The 24,829-nt window shown below is 37.2% G+C and overlaps 4 protein-coding genes across 4 annotated transcripts in view; 2 read left to right on the top strand and 2 right to left on the bottom strand.

The window, feature by feature from the left end:
* LOC144636839 (adenosine receptor A3-like) overlaps nucleotides 1–24,829 on the bottom strand; it is a 103,951-nt gene that overhangs the window by 18,190 nt on the left and 60,932 nt on the right. The window lies entirely within an intron of this gene.
* LOC144636837 (melanocyte-stimulating hormone receptor-like) lies at nucleotides 2,633–4,045 on the top strand. Its single transcript, XM_078496046.1, has one exon. It carries the CDS (start codon nucleotides 2,960–2,962, stop codon nucleotides 3,914–3,916), a length of 957 nt encoding a protein of 318 aa, XP_078352172.1. The 5' UTR covers nucleotides 2,633–2,959; the 3' UTR covers nucleotides 3,917–4,045.
* Nucleotides 7,608–9,957, top strand: LOC144634450 (adenosine receptor A3-like). The gene has a single exon (XM_078493401.1). The coding sequence runs from the start codon at nucleotides 7,608–7,610 to the stop codon at nucleotides 8,604–8,606; it is 999 nt and encodes a 332-aa protein (XP_078349527.1). The 3' UTR covers nucleotides 8,607–9,957.
* LOC144636807 (stimulated by retinoic acid gene 6 protein-like) overlaps nucleotides 19,382–24,829 on the bottom strand; it is a 51,946-nt gene continuing 46,498 nt past the window's right edge. The window contains exons 17-20 of the mRNA XM_078496006.1: nucleotides 24,159–24,322; nucleotides 22,872–22,997; nucleotides 21,270–21,314; nucleotides 19,382–19,634 (exon numbers count right to left, since the gene is read on the bottom strand). Coding sequence (XP_078352132.1) covers nucleotides 19,459–19,634; nucleotides 21,270–21,314; nucleotides 22,872–22,997; nucleotides 24,159–24,322 — 511 coding nt within the window. The 3' untranslated portion in view covers nucleotides 19,382–19,458. The remainder of the gene's footprint in view (nucleotides 19,635–21,269; nucleotides 21,315–22,871; nucleotides 22,998–24,158; nucleotides 24,323–24,829) is intronic.

The following is a 24,829-nucleotide window of genomic DNA, read 5'->3' as shown; positions in this document are numbered from 1 at the left end:
ATTTGTCTCACTGAAAGAACACACAGCTGTTACCTCTGTAAGCGGTCAGTTAGCTGATCCTTCAGAACACCATCTCAACAAAAATATCAAACAATTAAGCGAGAAAGCAGTGTGTTTCATTGCAGTTGAAAAATTCAAATACAACGTGCAGTGGCGTATTTCTGCTGACTGCAAGGACAGCCTGAAGTTGCAGTTTAATTTAACAGTTATAGAAGAGCTGCATTACTATGTCGGAGTCTGTATCGTTCATGATAAGGAAAACAAACAAGTCCACCTTCATCCCATCTTGTTTGATCAAGACGTTGGGCAAACAAAAGTAAAACCAGTGTCTGTGTTGTCCTTCAATTTTATCCTTGGTTTAAATTATATTTCCCTTTGTTTTAAACTCATTACCATACATTACCATACCCCAAAACAAAGGAAAATAAAATTTAAACCAAGGATAAAATTTAATTACAACATCTACACCTGCTGATTTGAGCGTCATGCTACAAAAAGAAGGTGCCGGTGTTCGCAGACCCGTCGATGCGATCTCGTTCCAGACCATTTTTGGGAGCCTACCAATTTATGCAGCGATCGCAACTCGTCCAAACGTCGCCCAAGCAGTGGAGTTGTGTCGCAAAGGTCTGAGCAAATCCTGCCCAAAATTGTACGACACGAGGTCTTGTTATCGATCAATCGTATCAAAGCAAATTTCCAGCTGTTGTAACCTTTCAGAGCCCATTTTCAGTGTTACAAATAAATGGAAAACAGCAAAAAGAACCCATCTAAGTGCATTTCATTGAGGAGAAGCTGTCCAAATACATATGTCCTGTTATAATTACACAACCACCAATTACATGCCAGAAACCAATACTCGACAAAAGTACAGACGCATGTACAATGAATTAATATCAGAAAATGTTTTAAAGAAGAGATGCTAATATTAGTCAACATCATTGTCGCTTTTTAAATTCAGAGCACGAACAAGCCGCTACTTGGTTTATTCTGACGAAAACTCTGTCGTTAAAACTACCCATATCCACATTACAGAAACAATGGAGATAGAAAACGTCACCGGAGCTATGGAAAAACTGCGATGTTCGGCTGGCTGGTCATGTGGAAAACACGAACAGTTGATATACCTTTCAGCATTCAACATTTTTCTGTCCATTACTGCAGTTCTTGGGAATACTCTGATCTTATTAAATCAAGGCGGGTTTGTCGTTCCTATTAAATCCATTCTATTAAAATCCATTCTATTAAAATCTATTCCTATTAAAATCAAGGCGGGTTTGTCGTCTTATTTACCTGTGAAAGCCATCCACAATTTCCTTAATTTGTTCAGTTTACAGATTACACGTGATCTTGAAACAGTTTTTATGTAAAAAAAAAATATTCCTACTAACATGTAGCTGTTACAGAGAAATATAAGTTAGGTAATAAAAGCCTGTGTATTATGTACTTTTTAGCTGTGTTGTGGTGCTTGTTGAGACGATTTTAGACTTAGCCTGCGTGGCAGGAGTCTGTGTACGTTTTTAGCGCGTTTATAAGAGTGCGCGATCCCATACGCACGCAGGCTATTTTAGACCATGTTGTGTTATATTTTTATGATTTCTCCGTGGTGAGAACTTTTTGATGTCGATTTTAAGTTTGCTTCAGAAAAGTATCAGTTGCAATTATTCGCGTGCCATTTAAAATTTGGTCCAACTAATATTAATATATATGTATTTATTTGAACACGATCAGTTAAAACTTGGTTTGTAACACACGCTTTTCACACGAAATATTCATCTTCTTAGCAATTGCGCAGGTAATTGGCAGTCAATTTGACATGTTTGATAAAATTAATGAAATACACTTCCGCGGGTTCTTATATTGTTCAGTGATATTAAGTCAAAGTGTCAATTAAGAGCACGAATCTTATGTTTTCCTGTGTGGATACTAATGGAACATTTGACGTTAAACCTACAGATATCGACATTAGAGGGCAATAGCGAGAACAAACTTTGCTGGAGAAAGAACGTAAATTGAAAAACAAAAACACTTGAACACACTGCATTGTTCGGCCAGTATGACAGTAGGCTTGACGGCTAAATTCGAACCAATCAAAGGCGCGTATAAAACAGTCTTAAACATGAATGGCCTCTTGTTCCAAACAAAAGACGTATGTAAAAGCTTCCTCTCAAATCGTCTTAATTTTACAAAAACGACAACAACAACAACAACAAAACAAAAAAGAAACCAAAACCGGCAAACAAAAAGATTAAAGAGGATTAAAATCAGGCGGCTTCTGTTACGACTCTTGTATTGCAGAAATTAAACGTAAAGGCATAAAAAATGAATTCGTTGCACGACAACTTGGGAGGTATTCGGAAATTTACGAAGCTTAAAACCGAGCGAATCGCAAATGGTTGGGTGATTCAAACTTTGTACCAGCAGAATAATGTAATCACAGTTAACACAGTGATATAAATATGTTTTTTAATCTTTCATAATTCTCTTTTTAGAGAGAAATATAAATTTACTTTTTAATTGGCACTGCCTTCGTGGATGCTTCAACTCAAAAAGGTTAAATTGCCATTATCGGCTGAGCGCGAGGCCCTTCTGAATAGTACGACACGGGGGTTAGTTATTAATCAATCATATCATAGTAAATTTCTATCCGATTCAAGTTTTTCATAGCCTTTTTTTAAGGAAAAAGTCAAACATATATTAAATCAGGAAAACATATAAAATAACCCTTCTATGTGCATGTCATTGAGGAGCAGCTGCCCAGATACAAGTATCCTGTTTTCATACGCCCACCAATTGCATGACTAAATAAACCAATACTCGACAAATAGGTGCAAGTAGAACAAATAAAGGGAGAAAATTTGATAAAGTGGAGAAGCTATTTTTATACAACATTAAATTCAGAACACGAAACAAGCTGATGAAAGTCTGTCGTTAAAACTACCCATATCCACATTACAGAAAAATGGCGATAGCAAACGTCAGCGGTGCTGGAGAAAACAACACCCAAACATTTTTACAATTGCGATGTTCGGCTGGCGGGTATGGAGGAATACACGAACAGTTGAAATACCTTTCAGCATTGAACATTTTTCTATCAATTACTGCAGCTCTTGGCAATACTCTGATCCTAGTTGCCCTTCGCAAGGAGTCTTCCCTTTATCCGCCGTCCAAACTCTTGTTTTGCTGTCTGGCAACAACTGATCTCTGCGTCGGTCTTATTGTACAGCCTCTCGGTGTTGGCTATTGGATGTCTCTGGTTCACGAAAATTCGAATCTTTGTCGCTACGCGTATATCTCTTATGTTATTGGAAGCGCTGCTTTAGGCTCCGTAACTTTGTCTACAGTGACTGCAATAAGCGTGGACAGACTTCTCGCCCTGTTGTTAGGGCTGAGATACAGACAAGTTGTAACTTTACAGCGAACATATGTGATTGTAGTAGTTGTTTGGGTTATTTCCACTGTCACTTCGACGTCAATCCTAACTAATCGCGCTATACTACTTTGGTGTAATTTTATTGGTATACCATTGTGTTTAGTAACCTCCGTAGTCTCGTACTCTAAGATTTTCCTTACACTTCGTCATCATCAAGCTCAAGTACAGGGCCATGTTCAACAAGAACAACCGAGCCAAATAAATCCACTGAACATGGCGCGATACAAGAAGGCAGTGTCCAGTGCACTGTGGGTGCAGTGCACATTAGTTGCTTGTTATTTACCATACGGTGTACTTTTAGGTGTAGTAGGTAGTTTCAATGGTGGAGAACTATCTCCATCTGAGTTTATCACTTGGCAATATGCCGTGACTTTAGTTTACTTTAACTCATCATTTAACCCTTTTCTTTACTGCTGGAAGATCAGCGAAGTAAAGCAAGCAGTAAAGCAGACCATCAGAGAAGCATTTTGCTGTTTATCGATTTAGTTCATTGATGTGTCATCCCTTACAATGTAAAACTAAAAAAATCCTTTATTAAAAGAGCTGTTTTTGCATTACATGTGTATTTTATTCGAAGGGGAAAAAGTGAATTTAACAAAAAAAGCAATTTAGGGAAGAAGTGTAGCATGTATTGTTAGTAGGTCAATGCTAAAATACTGAGTTAATTGTAATGTTTGAAATGTAATGTATATGGTTTTTTATTCAAATTGTAATGAGCTTCATGGCTGATTATTTAAGTGTTCATCAACTGTTAAAAAACGTTAAGCAAAAGCTAAGAAAAATTTCTCGTAAGGTTGTAAAGGTGACAAACCACAATAGCTCGAGATTAACAGTGTTACCGTCAAACAGTCTCTAAGGAAAGGACATCGAGGAAAAAGGATTGTTTCAAGTCAGAATCAGATTGATGCGCATCAACCGAAGCGAGCGAAGCAGCCGTTATAATCTTGATAGTCATTTTTTGTTTATATGGCGCTCGAAATTTCGACTTGATCAGTGTTGATTTTATACCACAGTCTCTTGCGTTCTCGCTGCAAGCAGAAAAACATGGCAACAAATTATCAAGTAGTTCACTTTCCCGGGCATTATTTTTCATCTTAAAACGCACCAACTGAAGGTCCAACTGAAAAGAATTTTTTCCATAGGGTATGGGGTGTCTCCAAAATCAATTCTTGAAGGGCAGACTAGAGGATATTCGCTGCATAAGAGACCTCCTTTGACAAGGAAAACTGGGATTTTGTGAAAGTTTGCGGCCGAAACACAGCAGTTAGTAGGTCGTACTGAGATATTTTGAAGTAACACAGTAATCGATATTTCAATCATTTAAATGTCAGTGGGTCAGAAATTATCCACAACTTCCTTTCCTTGAAAAAGCTTTTATGTAAGAAAGTATTCCTATTTACATGTAACGTAACTGTAAAGAGAAATATAATTCAGGCATTAAAAGGCTGTGTATTATGAATTTTTCAGCTGCTTTGTGGTGCCTGTTGAAGCTTAATTTTAGACAATTTTGTGTTACAATATTACGACCTCTATGCAGCGTGGCTGCATACGTTTGGTTGTCGATTTCAACTTTGGTTCAGAGAAAGTATCACTTTTGCAGTCATCCTCGTGCCATTTTAATTTGGTCCATCTAATTATAATATATGTATTTATTTCAACACGATCAGTTAACACTTGGTGTGCAACACACGCTTTCTGACACGAAATATCCATCTGCTGAGTAATTGCGCAGGAAATTAAATTGACAGTCAAATTTGACTGTTTGAAAAATGAAATACACTTCCTTGGGTGTTAATATTTTTCAGTGATATTGAGTTAAAGTATCAATCCAGAGCACAAATCTTCATGTGTTTCTGTTTGAATACTAATGGAACATCTGTCGTTAAACCTACAAATATCCACTTAAGAGGGCAATAGCGAGAAACACTTATTGGAGAAAGACCGTATATTAAAAAAGCACTCGAACACACTACATTGCTCGGCCAGTGTGACAGTGGGCTTGACGGCTAGCCAATCAAAGGCCCTCATGAAACAGGCTTTAACACTAACGGCTGCTTGTTCCTAGCAAAGTCTTCTCGCTTGTTTAAGTAAGGATCGTTTTATACTTTCAAAAACAAAACAAAAAAAGGAAACTTAAACAGACAAGAACCTTGAAGAGGCTTTAACGTGGGTGGTTTATGTTTCGATTCTTGTACTGAAGAAACTCAAAGGCATAAACTGAAAACGCTTTTGACACGAAATATCCATCTTCTGAGTAATTGCGCAGGTAATTGGCAGTCAAATTTGACATGTTTGAAAAATGAAATACACTTCCTTGGGTGTTAATAGTGTTCAGTGTTGTAAAGTCAAAATGCAAATTCTCGAGCACGTATCTTATGTTTCCCTGTGTGGATACTAATGTAAAATCTGTCGTTAAACCTACATATATTCACATTAGAGGGTGATAGCAAGAACTATCTTTGCTGGAGAAAGAACGTTCATTGAAAAAGCACTTGAACACACTGCATTTTTTTCGGCTCGGCCAGTGTGCCTGACAGTGGGATTGACGGCTGAGGTCAAGGCAATCAAAGGCGCGGGGCATAAAACAGGCTTAAAAAGGAATGGCTTCTTGTTCTTAGCTTAGTCTTCTCTCGTGTTTTTCTTGAAGAGGCTTAAGGAGGCTCGATGTAGTTTTTTTAGTCCTACAATACAATAATACAATACAATACAATTTTATTGTCCATACGTGGGACGAGGTCTCCCTCAATGTCGTTTTGAAAATGAAAATTATCTAGGAAGCCAATGTTCGATTTTTGCCACAATACGCCATAATGATTACATATCAGGATCAAAGTTTAATTTTTTACTGGTCACTTAGTCACAAATGTTACCATAGCAACGATTGTCGTTTTCTTTTGTTTTCAAACAAGCTTGATTTTCTCGAAATCTAGATTGACTCTTGGCATTCATTTTTTGATATGTTTCAGTTCAGTAGATTGACTAACTGCTGACAAATTTTAGAAAAATCTGTATGAGCGTTTTCAAGTAAATCAAGAATGAAGTTTTCCGAAAAATCCCGTTTTAATGTGAAATGGGTGTCATTAAAGATGTGAATATTGTTCATCGTGGTGTAAGATAGGTAATGAACGTTTATTCGTTTGTCTCACGATAGAATCGCTTTGAGATGTTGATCGCGACGTTTCGACTGCAATACTGCTAGTCTTCATCAGGCGATGAGGTCGATTGTTTACGCGTCGCTATTTATGCACGTTGGTTCGCTGTGATTGGTGCATTTCGATCCTCATTATTATTCCGACTAACAGATGGTGTTCCCTCATAGGTCCGCTTTGTAGTTGAACGGCTGTTATGCTTTCTGATGAAATGGGTGCTTTTTAATCGTTTCGTAGTATTTGAGCGCAGTTATTCAAAGTTAAATATAAATACTTACACCATCAAATACCAATAACTAAGAGCGAAAGAGTTTTTGCTTTATTTTTTTAAAATATATCGACTGCCGATTGTATGAAACTTCAAAAAATTGAAAAAAAAAAATCATTCTTGATTTTCTCTAAAACGCTGTTACAGATTTTTCTAAAATTTTGTCTACGGTAGTCAATCCACTAATCTTTAACATATCAAAAAATGAATACCAAGAGTATATCTAGATTTCGAGAAAATCAAGCTTGTTTGAAAACAAAAGAAAACGACAATCGTTGCTATAGTAACATTTGTGAGTAAGTGACCAGTAAAAAATTAAACTTTGGTCATATTTGACCAAAGTTGTATGTGGTGTATATGAATATAAGAAACTCGCCCAAACATTAAGCACCGACAGCACCATCAATCGGGTTACCGCGCTTGGCTCAAATGATTTTAATGCTCCTGGATTCAGCTAATTATATCAGTTTTTGTTACTGGCTGGCTCGGCAAGACTGAAAAATAACCATAATTTCAACGTTAATGTAGCTTTACAAAACTTAACTGGAACATTTTGAGATAAGTAAACAGAGGGCTGGCAGTACACGCATTTGACACGAAATATCCAACTCGCTTCAGAATAATTCCGCGGATAATTTGCAGTAAAATTTGCAATGTTTGAAAAATGAAAGACACTTTCGCAAGTGTTAATAATGATCAGTCTTGTAAAGTCAACATATTGATTCAGCGGTGAAGTTTACGTGTTCCTGTGTGGATTCTGATGAAACATCCGTCGTTAAAAACATACAGATATCCACATTACAGGAAAATGGCGATGGAAAACTTTACTGGAGAAGAAACGCAGACTGGAACAACACTTGAACAACCTCAATGCTCGGCCAGTTTGACAACTGGAATACACGAACAGTTAAAATATCTTTCAGCATTCAACATTTTTCTTTCCATTGCTGCAGTTCTTGGCAATACTCTGATCCTAGTTGCCCTTCGGAAGGAGTCTTCCCTTCATCCGCCGTCCAAAATCTTGTTTCGCTGTCTAGCAACAGCTGATCTCTGCGTTGGTCTCATTGCACAGCCTCTCAGCGTTGCCTATGTGATGTCGTTGGTTCGCGAAGAATGGAATCTTTGTCGCTACGCATTTGCCTCGATGGTAACTACAGGCTATACTTTGTGTTTAGTGTCTTTGCTTACAGTAACTGCAATAAGCGTGGACAGACTTCTCGCCCTGTTGTTAGGGTTGAGATACAGACAAGTTGTAACTTTAAAGCGAACATATGTGATTGTGGCGACCTTTTGGATTGTGTCTATCGTCGCTGCGACATCCTACCTCGGAAATCGCCTTGTAACCCTTTCGTATGGTTACATTGTTACAACGTTATGTCTAGTAGTCTCAATCGTGTCGTATTCTAAGATTTTCCTTAAACTCCGTCATCATCGAACTCAAGTACAGGGCCATGTTCAACAAGGACAATCGAGCCAAGTGAATCCACTGAACATAGCGCGATACAAGAAGGCAGTGTCCAGTGCACTGTGGGTGCAGTGCACATTAGTTGCTTGTTATCTACCGTATGGTATAGTAAGAGTTATGTTCGGTAATCCTAAAGTTCTATCTTCTTCCGAAATTCTTTCTTTAGATTTTTCAACAACTTTAGTTTTCTTTAACTCAACGTTAAACCCGTTTCTTTATTGTTGGAAGATCAGCGAAGTTAGACAAGCAGTAAAGCAGACCATCAGAGAAGCACTTTGTTGTTTATCGACTTAGTTTACCGATGTATTATTTTTACAGTGTAAAGGTGGATTTCAACTGACGCGTAAATATTTACGTACGTAAAACGTGCGTTAAAAAGAAACGTAGGCAAATTTTCACTGTCGCGTAAAAAGTAATAAAAAGCATTTCTTTTTTACGTGCGTTGAACGTACGTAAATGCCCGCTATCCTGAATTATCAAGTTGGTGAATTGAGTGTGTTATTGGCGGCCATATTGGAGGAGTGAAACAATAAATTGTTTTTCCTTTGGGAAAAAAATCATTAACATTTTTATGCAAATATCTTGTTGTTTGACTCTTCCAACATGGCTGCCATGAAAACAATTTGTACCACACGCTAGTAAAAGAAATGCGTGAATATGACCAAGAGGCATTTTATAAATACTTCCGAAAGACACCATCAAGTAAAAAAAGATTCGAGACGACCTTCCCGGATTGCCGGTTCAAAGCCTACGTGACCTGACGCCAGGCGTTTTCTTTCACTACTGCGTTCGTGTAATTTGGTTCTGTAGCCAGTTCATAGATTATTGCTAGAAATGTTCGGACATTCTCGATAATAAGTGCTTCTACATCTGAATGTTTTCCCATGTAAATCGACGGCGATTTAAAACAAAATGGTTTTCCACATGGCAAGTGGTGTCATGTGACAAAATCCAAAAGTATGATTGGGTAAATCGCTGCGTAACCGCAGTCAGCCGCGGAAAAAGTTGAACTCAGTTCAACTTTTTTGAAAACACTCGCGATTGCTACGTGCGTATACGTGCGTGTAAGGTACGTAAATACCAAGAAAACGTGGCAAAAACGTGGCATTGGAAATTGAACAACGTAAATTCGACGCACGTAATCGCGCGCGTTTTACGCGCGTTTACAATTTTTACGTACGTTAACGTGCGTCAGCAAAAACGCGACAGTGGAAATCCACCTTAAAGCTAAAAATATTGCTGTATTATTATAAACTGGTTTTGCATTATTTGATTACCATATGTAAAAGAAAGTAGTTATATAAAAAAAAATAAAGTAAAAAATAAAAATGAAACATTGTTATTGTGTCAAAATCCTATAGCCTTGGATATTCCCATACTAATTAGGGGACACAACTAAAAAAAAACTAACTAATACTAAAAATAATTCGGTATAATAATAATGTATTTAGAAAAGAGGTGTACTGTAAGTTAGTGAATGGATAAATTGTAAAGGTCTTAACTGTAATGTAGGTTGGAAAAATATGAAGTATAGGGGTTTTATTCCAAATTGTAATGAGTTTGATATACATATTTGAGTGTTAATAAACCCGTTAAAAAAGTAAAGCCGAAAACAATTTGGAAAGTGAATTCAAGTATTTCTTTGGGGTAAGATTGGTAACTCAGTTTTATTCACGCTAGCTAGAAATTAACAGTGTAACCGTGGAATGGACGTGAAACATCCATCGGGGAAAACTGTTTGTTTAAAGGCATACTTATAAGTTCACTGTGTCACGAATTTCTCGGGAATGCTTAAATGCAACGCCTCGCCCAAACCTTTTTGGGTTAGAAGATGTGTTAAAAATAAAAATATTTTTAATAAGCTAAGCCGTTTTATTTTCTTACGGCATCGATCATAGGTAAATAGGGCTTTGAAAATTAAACTTAGTTTCTTGATATCTGTGCCCTTGAGTTTCAGTTTCAGTTATACTTCACATGTTGGAAACCCGCGATTTAAAGACCTTTATAAATTTCTCTCACTTTTCTAAGCGTTTGGCGAGTAGTTTATGCTAAAGATGAATAGTTCAAAACAACATCTTCTAATTACACAGGAAGTCTTAGAGTATTTAAGTAAACTTGTCACCTGTTGTATTGACCTGTATTACAGTCAAAACACCTCAAGCGTTCCTGTCAAGGGTGGATAAATGATTACATTATTGCAAATTTGATTTCATTATTTTCTTCAATATTCCCTTCTTGAATTAAATATTTCAATGTTCAAAAGGCGACACAATTCAAAACTCTTGAACAATCTCATTGCTCGGCCAGTTTGACAACTGGAATACACGAACAGTTGTAATATATCTCTGCATTTAACATTTTCCTATCCATCACGGCAATACACTGATCCTAGTTGCCCTTCGCAAGGAGTCTTCCCTTCAACCGCCAACCAAACTCTTGTTTCGCTGTCTGGCAACAACCGATCTTTGCGTTGGCCTTATTGCCGAGCCTCTCAGTGTTGCCTACATGATTTCGTTGGTTCGCAAAGAATGGAATCTTTGTCGCTACGCATTTCACTTGTATGTTATTTAACAATTATTCTATGAGCCCGCGTTGGATACGAGGTGGTAAATAGCCAAAGAGGCGCGAAGCGCCGAGTTGGCTATAACGACTCGTATCCAACAAGCCAGGGCGAATGGAATAATTGCTTTATTAAATTTTTCTTTACGTTTTTAATAAATCGACTAGACATTTCATTTTGATGTAAACGAAGTGATAGTATGAGAGGCGGGAATTTTGTGGCGCAGTGTTCACTTCTTGAGTTGAATGAAACACACGAGGAAAGCGAGCCAGAGAGTTTTCTTCCCAAGATTTTCCTCGAACAATCTCCCCTAAAGTCGTCTATATATCTTGGAAATTGTGACAGTAGTTAAGATTTACGGAATGATCCGAAGCAAAAGCTTTTCTGGAAACTACACGTCTTGTGCAAGTCGAACGAAGCAAGTGTTTACATTGTACTTGTTTACGGGTCCACGGGTGCATCAAGACTGCGATATTATTTGAAGCGAAATTGAGCTCAAAGTGGAACAGGTTTATTGAAGTATAAAAGGACAAGACCAAGATTGAAAGGCAACAAACTTTACAGAAGTGCTGAACCTAATTTTATGACGTACACTGAATGAAACTGTGTCAGTTTGCCGTTCTTTCGTAAACTTTTCGCATCAAACCTTTTGTTTTGCGTAGTTAATTTTACTATGGCATTTCTGTGGTTTTTGTAGGCACCGCTGATTATTTCTTGTTCATAAAGCTCGCCAAATTTGCTATTTTCAACCATATTTCTGATGAAACTGTCGCTTCTCGCAGAAAAATTTTACGCTGAGCGGCACTTGCCGCACTCATTTCCCATATAAGGTCAAACATAGGTATATGAGCTGATAACCGGGATTCATTGAACCAATCAGAAAGCTGGGGGTATCCTCCCCCAGGAAATTTTGAAAAAATAGGTTATCTGAGACAGCATTTCGTGCGTTTTGAAGACATTTTGTTAGGAAAAAAAGGCAGGTAAAAGTGGAGGTAACAATGACAATAATTCTGGTACATTTTTAAATTCAAATCATATTTTTCGAAACAGAACCTTGAAAACGTAATTTACAATTTATTAAGCTAACAATGACGGCAGTACATAGAAGGAAGACAGGAAAAATACTGGTCTGTTCATTTCAGTGTCAAATGGTAATTACACAAATCAGCCAGAGTCGGTTTGTTGACCTTTTAGCACTGTGGTAAGCTCCAACCTTCTTAAGTGCTTCCAAGCCCAACAAGTACCCAGTCTCATCTCTTTTTAGTAGCGCCTGGGAATATTAATGGCACTTTGAACGGTTCGACTATGAAGGACATTAGGTAGAATGTATCGTTGAAATTAACCTAGAATCACACAGTTTGGTTCAAGATATACCACACGAATCAACAAATGGTGAACCTTCAACCCAAAGGACCATATTGAATGTAAATAGTTGAAGTACAGAAATACCATTTTCCTTTATTTATTAATTTTAATATTTTGTTCACAATGAGCGGACTTCCAAGGCTCGTGGGGGGGGGGGGTGCAGACGCACCCGCCACACCCCCCTCCCTACGGGTCTGCCATCTTCCTTCCGAATAATTGCGTAGGTAATTTGCAGTAAAATTTGAAATTTTTGACAAATGAAAGACACTTCCGCAGGATTGTTCAGTGTTATAAAGTTAAAAAGTAAATTCAGAGCATGAAGCTCACAATTTCCTGTGTAAATACTAATGGAACATCTATCGTTTAAACATACAGATATCAATATTACAAAGTGACGGCGGAATAAATTTTTACAGGAGAGGTAACGTAGAGTGAGAAAATACTGAACACATTTTATTTTTCTCTTTATTTGTATATTTTCTTTCTTTCAATAAATGTATTTTATTTAAAAAGTTTAATAGTATACGATTTCTGTAACTGATAGCAAACAATTATTCACCGAAGTGGAGGTGAATAGAGGTGGATATTTACCGAGCCGCGAAGAGGTAAATATCCACCGCATTCACCGACACTGAGGTGAATGATTGTTTTAGTACATACCACACAAGTTGAATAACTAGCGTACTAAAACATCACTTTCGGTAAACAAAGCGACGCGCGAAGGCGGTTTGTTTCTTTTTTGCTGCTCGGAGGTGAATATTTAACAAATCGACCACATTTTTCCATGGTCTACCCTCTTTTAGTAGAAACTCAGCTGTGTTCTATTGGAAATCCGCGAATCTGATTAGTTCTTCCACTGTTTTCTATTCACCGATAGAAAACAGTCGCGCGCGCGCGAAGCTCTTTAAGCGGTAAATTTTCTTGATTTTTGTCTTCAAATATCATAATATTGTAGGTTTTGGACTGCAATCATTTAGATTTGCTACTAAAACAATTAGACTACTCGCCATCGATTTCTATGAGTGATAGTCAACTCGACTATTTGCTCATAGAAAACTCGGGCTCGTAGTTTAATTGTTAAATAGAAAATAGAAATGACGTCAGAAAATGTTCAAATCTCAAGTGGAACCACGAGCCGTTAAGCGAGTGGTTTAACTGCAAAGTTTTGGACATTTTATGGCGTCATTTCTATTTAAGATTGTAGGCCATGGAAAAATGTGGTCGATTTGTTTTATATCATAACAAACTCTAAATAGTACTTATTAAAAGCGATGCCTGACCGTGAAGAAACTTTACCGGTGGGACGTAAAGATTCCGTCCGACATGTTAAAACGACAACGATACAAAAGAATATGAACAAGAATTCAAAGAATAACAATTTTAATTACCTTTTCCTCTCTCGTTGAGTGTGTGGCTATCGCTTGAAGCGAGCAAGATTATTTTTCTTTCTGAAGATCTTGTTAGCGCTTGTTCACTGAACATTGACAGTCCGCTGCCGGTTCGCTAGCACCGTTCTTCTCAGTTAGACCAAAAATTCCAAGCCTGGTCAATTTTCTTTCGACAGATCACCTGAGAAGAATTCCAATCCTGAATTCCGAAAACAAATGCGTACTTGATTAAAAAAAAATTAAACACGATGAAATGCGCTTTCATTCAGGGAGACCAAACTTACACATCTTTTTGCCCGCGCAACCAATTTACCACTGATGAAGGACTAAGCCCGAAACGTTTGGTTAATAATGAACTTTTTGGCACTTTCGATATACTTTCGTTCTCAATCTTCACAATTAGAAGTGCCACGCAGCGAACGAAGATTTATTCTTTAAAAATGGTATAAAGTACTTTGCCAATCACCTCCGAGTTAGCCAATCAGCGCGCGCGAAAAGCACTATTCACTTGTGTGGTGTATACTGATGTAAAATAATAAAAAATCTGAAATTTAAATCAGACTCTTGCTCGGTCAATAACAACTAAATATTTCTTTCAAAAGAGACTGCAAGAAAAATTGTTTTATGACGTCTGTACCAGTTGTGAAACCCTTCTTTCACTTAACCCTATTCAGACCGGGCTTTTTTGGATCTTTTCACACCGGGGGGTGGATCCCCCCCCCCCCCCCCTAGGCCTTTCTCGATTATGCTAGCATTTTTTCGGCATTTTTTGGGAAAACGAGCATTTTTTTTCGTTTTTTCTTGAAAAAGAATTTCTAGCATTTCCTGTCATTTTTCATGACAGTGATCCAGATTTCAGCACTCAGAAGGAGAAATAATCCTAAAGTTTCACAATTTTGATTACTTAATTTTATTGTTTTCTGTCTGTTTCGACTGTTTGTGCGTTGTGTTACTTGTGTACTTGTGTTGCGTTACTTGTGTGTGTTTTTTTAGTTTTTTGAAAAATATATATTTTTTAATTTTTTTACATATGTTTTTTATTTTATTTTATTATTTTTATATTTTTTTTATAAACAAACAATTATTAAGTATCACCTGTTGTTGATATGAGCATATAATGTAAGAGTTTGTACGTTTTGTTTGAAATAAAATAAAGCATTCTTTGGAATTCAAGTGGCATTTTTTAAAGAAATCAGGCATTATTTTAGCATTTTTTTGGCTTTATGCGAGAATTTCTAGTAGCATTAAATGCCAGTTTTACTAGCATAATCGAGAAAGGCCTACCCCCCCCCCCTCCGTAACTTCCAGAATATTTAAGCAATCACAATGAAACTTAGAGGATATATATAGTATGTCCGAAAATCTATCTTTTGGTATACGTCACGTGGGATGATGACGTCACATCACGTGACAATTACATCATAAGGTCAAAACAGCCGCCATCTTGGATTTCGAAATTTTTCGAAAACGTCAGAAAACCGCCCAAAATTACTGCAAAGTACTCAAAATAAATAAAACTGTGCTTAAAAATCGCAAAAAGATGAAAATAATTGCATTAAAGTTATTTTTCATTAATAGAAACACGAAAATTACAAATATGGGAAAACATGCCTGTCAAAATGCCGTTGCCATGGTGACGTCAAGTTCCTGACACAACAACCTATCCTACCAAATTATTCCCAGATAAATTGTAGATAAACTCGTAAAGTTTGGCATCGTTTGGTTGAATCTTGAAAAAGTTATAAGCGTTCAAAGTCAGCGCGGGCACCCCCCCCCCCGGTCTGGATAGGGTTAAAGAGACTGTCGCGAATTTTAACTAATTTTTGAACCGCTAAAATTCATATTTGTGTTGCAGGAAACCTAAAAATAACAGTCAATTTTTATTGAAAATTGCTATAAAAGAGCACTGATACTGTTAACGAGCATCTTTGGCTACAGATGGCTCCGATAGAAACGGATTGCAATTTTGAAAAAGTTGGGCAAACGTTTTTAAGTTGTTTCCATGCGTCTTCAAAATATCGATATTTATAGCCATAGCTTGATTTCTGTCCGCAAGTTAAGCTTATATATTTCTTTAGATGTTCTGGATGTTCAAAGATAATGTTTAGTTAGGGTTAAGAGGCTCCGACTGAGAATATGAAGAATCGTTGGACAGGCTGGGGAAATCGAAAATCTTGAAACTTTGCCTGAATAACACCTTTGGGGAACTATGTTCGAAAATATTATTCTCATCTTCTAGGAATTTATGGTTTTCGAGAAATTAAGAAAAAACGAAAATAACGGTTTTTGGCTCATTAAATATGCAAAAAATATGCGTAAAAATGGCAAAGTTCTCGATATTCCTATAAGAGCAATTTTCAATGCTTTAAATCGAAATAAACTTAGAATAATAGCTTGACCTTTCTTCTTTCAGGCAACATAAACTTTCATTTTTTTCCAGCTATTTTGAGGTTTTTCTTCGCCTTTTAAAATATTGCTTTATCAAGCACTTCGGGAAAGGGCAAAAATTGAGAAACTTTGGAGGCCGAAAAAGCACCTTGATATGTCCGATATGGAGTCGAAATAAACACTGTGCAAAAGCTCAATGTCTCGTCTGTTATAATATTAAATAAAAAATCTGGGTACTCAAGATTCACACAAATGAGAAACGAAAGTTTACGACCTCCTCGTGCCTAATTTGCATAAAGCTAATTTTTGAATTCGTCCTCCGCTAAGTGATCTGGTCCGCTAAATTTACATTTGGAAGCTATGATTTGCACAAAGAAAGCAATTTTAAACTTTATTTGATTTTGTTGACGTCTTATGCCTATCAACAGGTTATATAGACGCGAAGAAAGAAGAAAAAATAGTAAAATCATCGACTGAGCTCATTGCGTGACCTGCGTCACGTTATGAATTTTCTTGCCAATAATTGAATTAAAAAGATCGGAGGAAAGATTTGTTTGTTAGGACTCTTACATTTCAAATTTAAGATTAAAGATCAAGATAATATCATTCACTTTAATACTTGAAATTGGGAATGATTTGTATATTTTATTTACTCGCGTAACTTACGTCAAAAATATAAATCGTGTAGTTATTATTAATTTGGAAGTTTACTTTTTACGAACATAAACGTACATAATTATTAAAACTATGATGGACATATATCGCTGTTAGCTTCCGTTCAGTTGTCATTAATGGAAATAAAATACGAAAAGTTTCTCATCTTGTTTTAAAACAACTATATAAAAGGTTTCGATCGTGCAAAATCCATTCATTCATTCAGATGTACATCACAAAATTAGATTAAAGAGACCGAACATGTACACAGCGACTTGACCCGGCGTCAGGACATTTAACACAAAGCACGAAATTATTCGGCTGAAATTTAAAAATAGAATGACCCTTTACAGTTGTGCCTCTCTTGTTGGTACGTGGGGCTTGGAGTCCAAGCCCAGAAAATCCAGACTTTGTCCAGTTTGTAAATTACCATGCAAAAGCACACTTCAAATTTTGTTACATCTTGTCTGACAGAAACTGAAAGCATCGATAGCGAAGGAAAATTGTTAGTTGCCCGTGCAGGTAAGGTAAAATATTTGGTATATAACTGCCAGAACGAATATCTGGCATCACTGGCTGAAAACCAACGTCTGTCACTTAATGCCTTCGCAAAAGTGTTAGTCTACAGAACGAGTGGTTTAGCGCGGCGCGAAGGATCAAGCGGATAAACAACTGTACCACTTAGCAATCGCGTGCGCGCTCTTGTGTTTGCACTCGCCTGCTCGCACGTTTACATACGCTTTCTATCCCTTGAGCAACACCGCTTGTTCTGAAGGCTAGTAGGGTAAGGTCAACTGTCATTTTATAACTTAAAACCAAAAGCCATTTTCACAATATTAAAGAAAGTGTTTTAACTTAAAAGTCTAGAAAATACTATAGTAATCATGTAAGCTATTATTCATTAAATTTTTACTTGGGAGTTGTTACTGTGGGCTTAAAACAAAATTAAGTAACAGAAAGTTAATGCTTATGTGATCTAGCTCAAAAAAGCATACCCGTCTCTTGTAAAACAGAGCAGGGTTGCTTGCAGTTCCGCGATCGTCCCTGAGTAAAAGAAGGCTTATGGCTCGCAATTTCCATTGGTATAGAACATCTTGCTCTCCAGTCCGCCAGCGAAAGAGCGTGTTCTTGTATTTATGGCAAACTGTCATATGTTCTTGGCATTCTTGCGCTACAAAAATCCTAAGGTATTGGATAGTTAAGCTTGTATTAATTCAGATACCCATACATAAAAGTGGTTCAAAGAAAAAAAAATTTTTAACTCACCTGCGGGGGCAACTAACAATTTTCCTTCGCTATCGATGCTTTCAGTTTGTGTCAGACAAGCTGTAACAAAATTTGAAGTGTGCTTTTGCATGGTAATTTACAAACTGGACAAATTCTGGATTTTCTGGGCTTGGACTCCAAGCCCCACCAACAAGAGAGGCACAACTGTAAAGGGTCATTCTATTTTTAAATTTCAGCCGAATAATTTCGTGCTTTGTGTTAAATGTCCTGACGCCGGGTCCTGTCGCTGTGAACATGTTCGGTCTCTTTAATCTAATTTTGTGATGTACATCTGAATGAATGAATGGATTTTGCACGATCGAAACCTTTTATATAGTTGTTTTAAAACAAGATGAGAAACTTTTCGTATTTTATTTCCATTAATGACAACTGAACGGAAGCTAACAGCGATATATGTCCATCATAGTTTTAATAATTATGTACGTTTATGTTCGTAAAAAGTAAACTTCCAAATTAATAATAACTACACGATTTATATTTTTGACGTAAGTTACGCGAGTAAATAAAATATACAAATCATTCCCAATTTCAGGTATTAAAGTGAATGATATTATCTTGATCTTTAATCTTAAATTTGAAATGTAAGAGTCCTAACAAACAAATCTTTCCTCCGATCTTTTTAATCCAATTATTGGCAAGAAAATTCATAACGTGACGCAGGTCACGCAATGAGCTCAGTCGATGATTTTACTATTTTTTCTTCTTTCTTCGCGTCTATATAACCTGTTGATAGGCATAAGACGTCAACAAAATCAAATAAAGTTTAAAATTGCTTTCTTTGTGCAAATCATAGCTTCCAAATGTAAATTTAGCGGACCAGATCACTTAGCGGAGGACGAATTCAAAAATTAGCTTTATGCAAATTAGGCACGAGGAGGTCGTAAACTTTCGTTTCTCATTTGTGTGAATCTTGAGTACCCAGATTTTTTATTTAATATTATAACAGACGAGACATTGAGCTTTTGCACAGTGTTTATTTCGACTCCATATCGGACATATCAAGGTGCTTTTTCGGCCTCCAAAGTTTCTCAATTTTTGCCCTTTCCCGAAGTGCTTGATAAAGCAATATTTTAAAAGGCGAAGAAAAACCTCAAAATAGCTGGAAAAAAATGAAAGTTTATGTTGCCTGAAAGAAGAAAGGTCAAGCTATTATTCTAAGTTTATTTCGATTTAAAGCATAGAAAATTGCTCTTATAGGAATATCGAGAACTTTGCCATTTTTACGCATATTTTTTGCATATTTAATGAGCCAAAAACCGTTATTTTCGTTTTTTCTTAATTTCTCGAAAACCATAAATTCCTAGAAGATGAGAATAATATTTTCGAACATAGTTCCCCAAAGGTGTTATTCAGGCAAAGTTTCAAGATTTTCGATTTCCCCAGCCTGTCCAACGATTCTTTATATTCTCAGTCGGAGCCTCTTAAGTTGCCTTCCAAGATGCCAGCCACTAATTTTAGAACGTTTTAGACCAAAAATCTGCCAAATCCCCGTGACAGGGTCCCTTTAAATGAGAGAGCTTGAATCATTATTTATGCTCCCAGCCAAGGACACAACAGATTTGACTTGACCCTGCTTGCGATACTTGATGAGAGTCGGGTTACGGAGCAGTGTCACAGCCACAAACCAGCGGTTGATCGCCCTGTTAGACATGCGCGGAAGGCGGAGCTCACGAGGATAGGCTAAACGGGAGAGAAGAATGACAGTTACAATTTTTGTGAACAATGTCCTATAGTAAAACGCGAAAGTATTGAAGCGAGTATATTTAATCGAATGGATTACAAGGCAAACGTATTCAGCTTTAAAAAAACACACACTAACTTCCACAGAGATTCCAACCCATTGAGATGTAAAAACGGGCATTTTGGTCGCGAGCCTCTAGAGGGGTCCGGGGGAATGCACCCCCGGAAAATTTTAAAAATATAGGCTTCTTAGATGCCATTTCCTGCGTTTTGAGATCATAGTCAATAGGCCAACTAAAAACCATACACTAATCAAGCAAGACCATGAACGAACGCAAACGTCGCATGACGTCGAGGCAATCCACCGCATTACAGCGTCCAAAAACCGCGGGCTCATGCTAGGAAGCACTCAAGGTAAAAGAAGCCCGAGATGATTGGCCAAGATACAATAGAAAAAAAAATGGCTAGTATAGCAGAGAAAGCATAATCTTACTTTGCTAGAGGAAAGCTACAAAAAACGGGAGAATATTGAGCGAAAACGAGAGGCCGGAAACAATCGCCGCAAATGAGAGTTTCCGGCCAAAACGGAAGGGTTGGAATCTCTGCTTCCACCGTTTGCATTGATACGCAACTTCAGAAATCAAAATATCCGCGGAAACGTTTCCAAGATTGCCGTCAATCAAAGTTTGAAGGGGTATCCGACAAAGTTTCTTGCGAGCGATCACCAATGACACAAACGTGAACTGGCGATAAATAAATTTTATTCCGCGATCAAAACTCCTTAAACTGTTTTAACAGGTACAGCTTAAACAATTTTGTAGCTAAGTTGTTAAAAAAGGGCTTTGTCTCGCTAAACTATATCGGAATAAACACCATTAATACAAATATAAGATACAGATCTGTAATCCGTTTAGTTTTATTCGTTTTCCAAACGTAAAAGCCTTGAAATTAAAGGTAACGTCTCGAAAAAGTCTTAAAATGTCTTTGCTGTGTAATAAAGTTGAATTTGACCAAGTTTCTGTAGGCTCCTGATGGCATACAATTTATTGATCGCCGTTTAAAGGGCTATGTCACGGTTTTTAGGTAATTCTGTTTATTTTCATTAACTAAGAGCTGTTAATTTTGAAAAAAAATCACGGACACATAACAAACAAGCTTAAGGATGATTTTTGAGCACTGTAAATGACAATTTTCATACAAATTGAGATAAACTTGGAAAAAAGTCGGGCCGACGTTTTTCAAGTTTACCCAAATGTAATCCGTTTTAATCTTCTCGAATTTTGCCCATCCATGCCCCTTTTTGGCCTTTCTGTGTTTCTTTTAAGCTATTCTACAGTTTTTTTAACCGTTATTGTGATATTTCAGTTCATTCTATGAACAGTTGGACAGTGCCAAAATTGCCTAAAAATGAGTGACATAGCCCCTTTAAACTTCACGATCGCTCGTGCGAAACGTCATTTCAAATTTTGATTGACGGAAATCTTGGGAATGTTTGCGTGGGTGTTTTCATTTCTGAAGTGGCGTTTGAATGCAAACGGTGGTAACGTTTCGAAATGCCAGCATTTTATTCTAAGAACAAAAGATAGTTTAAATAAGAAAAAAAAAAAGAAAAAGATAAAAAAATACAATACAAACCAGCAGGATTCCCAGGTGCAGGCTGTTTGTATGAGATCGGCAAATCTGCAATTGAGACAACAAAAATTCCCGTTACAACTTTAAAATTTATTTTCGTAAAGTAATGCATCAGTCAATTCCAGCAGTGCCCATCCCCCCGGGCAACCGCGGGGCATTGCCTAATGTTGCCCGTCCCGAGGGTGGGGCATTTGCGTACCTCGGGTTGACCCCCGGGCATTTGACACGTTCTTTCAAAACCGTGGAGTGAGTCGCGTATTCGTGATGGAGGCGTTTAAAGGCCAAGACGTGGACTACGTTGCAGATTAGCTAGTTCATGACGGACTAGAGAAGCTCGTGGATGTTCGTGGATGTTTTTAAACGTATATTTTCTCAATTTTAGATATTCCTTCATTGCTAAGAAGCAACAACTTGTATTATTTCTTATATCACCTATCGAGAGATTGAAAACAATTAACCCGGGAGCGGGGCATTTGCCAGGTTCCTTCATCCCCACCCCAGGGAATTTTTCAATTTTTTAAAGAAATGCTAATGCCCGGGGATTAGCCCGGGGGGGGGGGATGGGCACTGCTGGAATTGACTGATGCATAATTTTTGGTCGATCGTTTTGCAATTAATCGACGAGGAAAACCAAACACAAAATAGTAAATAGATGACTTTGCGACAAATTTTTAAATGCTTAAAGAAAAAGACGTTGAAAACGTAAATGCCCGCTTTGACTTTCTCTTTTTACACTTGTACATTAAAATATTTAAAAAGTAGCTTGTTAATGCCATTTAGTATCATAACAAATATTTTGTAATTTTCGTTTCTCATCATTCATCATAACCTTAATTTTTAATTTATTACTGGACACTGATAACAACAGCATAATGCTCATATATGTCATCATAGTGATATCATCATCATCATCATCATCATCATCATCATCATCATTATCATCATCATCATCATTATAACTTGCTCATTCTTGTGGAATTTCGTCTGATTTTATCAGACGACTTCACCAGATTTTATTTGGTATAACATTTTACTCAGTTTAAGCAAGATGTAACTGCATTTATTACTTCCTACAAACAAGCCTATTTATATCTTTTTTCAAACCCATTATTTTCCGAGCGCGATACTGACCGCGAATAAAAAAGATATTTATTTTGCAAAAATAAATGGGTTTATGTAGCTTGTTTCGTAAGTCTTTCCCACCTTCCAGTGTAATTCCCTCCAACTATCACTACCGGTTACATTTTTCAGGCTCTTAGGTTATGCAGGCGCGGTTACATCGCCCTTTTCCCTCATGGCCGGCTTCCAACTAGTCAAGAAAATTTCCCCCTCCCTCCACTTCCTCTGTTCTGTCGTTGTTGATTTAGGTTGGCGGGTTCTCCCTCACCTTTGCTGGGATAATAGTTTAAGGTTTCCATATTTTAGGCTTTCTATCCTTGATATAAAAACTAAGCGGCCACACCCGTGGCCAAAATCTGCCAAATGGTAGTCCTGTCTTTCATTATCCCAGCAAACAGAGCTTTGCCAAAGCAACACATACATACTTGTTTATATGCATAGCATTTAATCTAGGAGGAACAGGATACATAAATATACGTTACTTACCTTTGTCGAGTGATTCTTCAAAATGTCGATCTTTGTTTCTGTTGATAAGCAGCTGGCAGAACATCAGCATCACTGGATGACTGTGAGCCTCTAGCACGTGGATAAAGCCGAGATACGCTACAAAGGCTGGGGAACATTGGAAAGTAGAAGAAAATGTACCTTAAGGTTACTATTGTTAGCGGTTACTAATTTTAGCGATTTTAGCGAGTTAGGCGAAAATCGCTGAATTAAGTACTCGCTAAAATTTGTATCGGTCAACTTTAATACCCGTTAAATTTAAGAACCCCCCTCTCACCCCAAAGATAGAAAAACAAAATTTATCATGGATTCTTTTAAAAATGGATGCCGGTAACTTTGTTCTTTCCGGCCTTGCAAATGTTCGTTCAATTTCAAGGGACTTTGTTCTTTAACTGAACATTTATTTCCATCTTAGCTATATGTTTATTAAAAACTGGTTATCACTATTTTTGAAAAAAATAAGGAAAATCTCTTAATCAAATAGTCGCTAAATCTTGCTCAGGAAAAATCGCTAAAATTAGTAGCCGCTAAAAATAGTAACCTTAAGGTAAGTAATGATGAAAGAATATCGCTGTTATCTCAACATCAGATTTTTCCTATGAATGAAATGGATTTTCCTACTTAATAATTTTCGCATTTTTTGCGGACTCGGCGTAGCCACAATGCAATGATATCTCAAACAGACTTTTCATTTCATGTTCTAGTTTTTGTTAAGCATTTTTTTAAGAAACCGCTCACAATACAAGCTTGGGCACGCCGGAGGAGCCTTACCCTGCCCAACCTTTTACTCGGGCACTAAAGGGTGCGTGGGTATTTTGGATCCCATTGCCTGAACGGGTACCAGTGTTCAGTCACCAAGTGTGAACACGGCCTTAGATCTACTTACATTTCAGTGATGCACACCCAACTTTTGCCACAAGGCAAAATTTTTGATTAATCTTTAGCTAATTTTTGGCACCTTTTAACACTCACTTTCCGATGTCTTTCGTTTGAACTGGCTAACTAAATTTCAAGTGCTCTGAGGCAGAGTCTGATTTTCGCGTTGATCTTCAACAACCATTAACTCCGCTTCCCTCCCTTCTTGTGTTTGTTTGGTTGGAGGAACGAGGTTTATTGGGAGGAAGGCGCTAATTCGAATAATTACAATCGTTGTGGATATCTTCTCGACCATTAAAATCCGCCAAGATGGTGCTAAGCATGAATGTTCTATACAACAGTATAAAGTTTTTATTTTTCATTTTCAACTGTTAATAGCTTTTTTTTACATACCTTGGTCCCATGTTTGGAATCCTTGCATAAGGGACGTTCGGTCGATGCGAGACAAAAATAAAACACCCAGCAACATTCCTTTTAAGATGCGTCCAACACAGGAGAACACTCCGAGAAGAATGTTGTAGAAAAAAAAGAAGTACGCCATGATGGAGAAAAGCCGTCTGTGTAAAGAGAAGGTAAAACAGCTAAATGAATGAATGAATGAATGAATGAATGAATGAATGAATGAATGAATGAATGAATGAATGAATGAATGAATACAGTAACAGTAAATCTTTATTGTGCCTTACACTCCAAAGGGAGGTATTGGTCTAGTTACAATAAAGGTGTTATAGCAACTATGCTAACAAATTACTTAATAACAAACAATGAAATTACTATGCAAACGCTTACGGTAATAATTGGACTATTAATTCTACAACTATTTATTGATTGCCAACGAGACAGCCGAGCCAAGAGGCGAGGCTCTCGAGGCGGCAGAATGATAGAGCCGTGTGCGTATGAGTGTATAGGCAGAGAAAATCTTAAGTTCTGCGTAAGGGACTTTTTATAACCATATTTGGGTGTAAGTAAACCCCATATTTGGGTTGTATTGTTCTTCCCAACTGGTACCCAGTCTCTCACTCCTTGCTATAAAGCAAATGACCAAAATGGCGTCCACGCGGCTC

This window comes from Oculina patagonica, chromosome 13, assembly GCF_052425735.1.
Source record: "Oculina patagonica isolate OP01 chromosome 13, crgOcupat, whole genome shotgun sequence".
In the NCBI taxonomy this organism is placed as follows: Eukaryota; Metazoa; Cnidaria; class Anthozoa; order Scleractinia; family Oculinidae; genus Oculina; species Oculina patagonica.
The sequence above is the reverse complement of the archived record's forward strand: the minus strand, read 5'-3'. Positions and strand labels throughout refer to the sequence as shown.

What these genes read in the sequence shown, in the direction of transcription:
- LOC144634450 (XM_078493401.1), top strand. Translation starts at nt 7,608, where the DNA reads ATGAAACATCCGTCGTTAAAAACATACAGATATCCACATTACAGGAAA.
- LOC144636837 (XM_078496046.1), top strand. Translation starts at nt 2,960, where the DNA reads ATGGCGATAGCAAACGTCAGCGGTGCTGGAGAAAACAACACCCAAACA.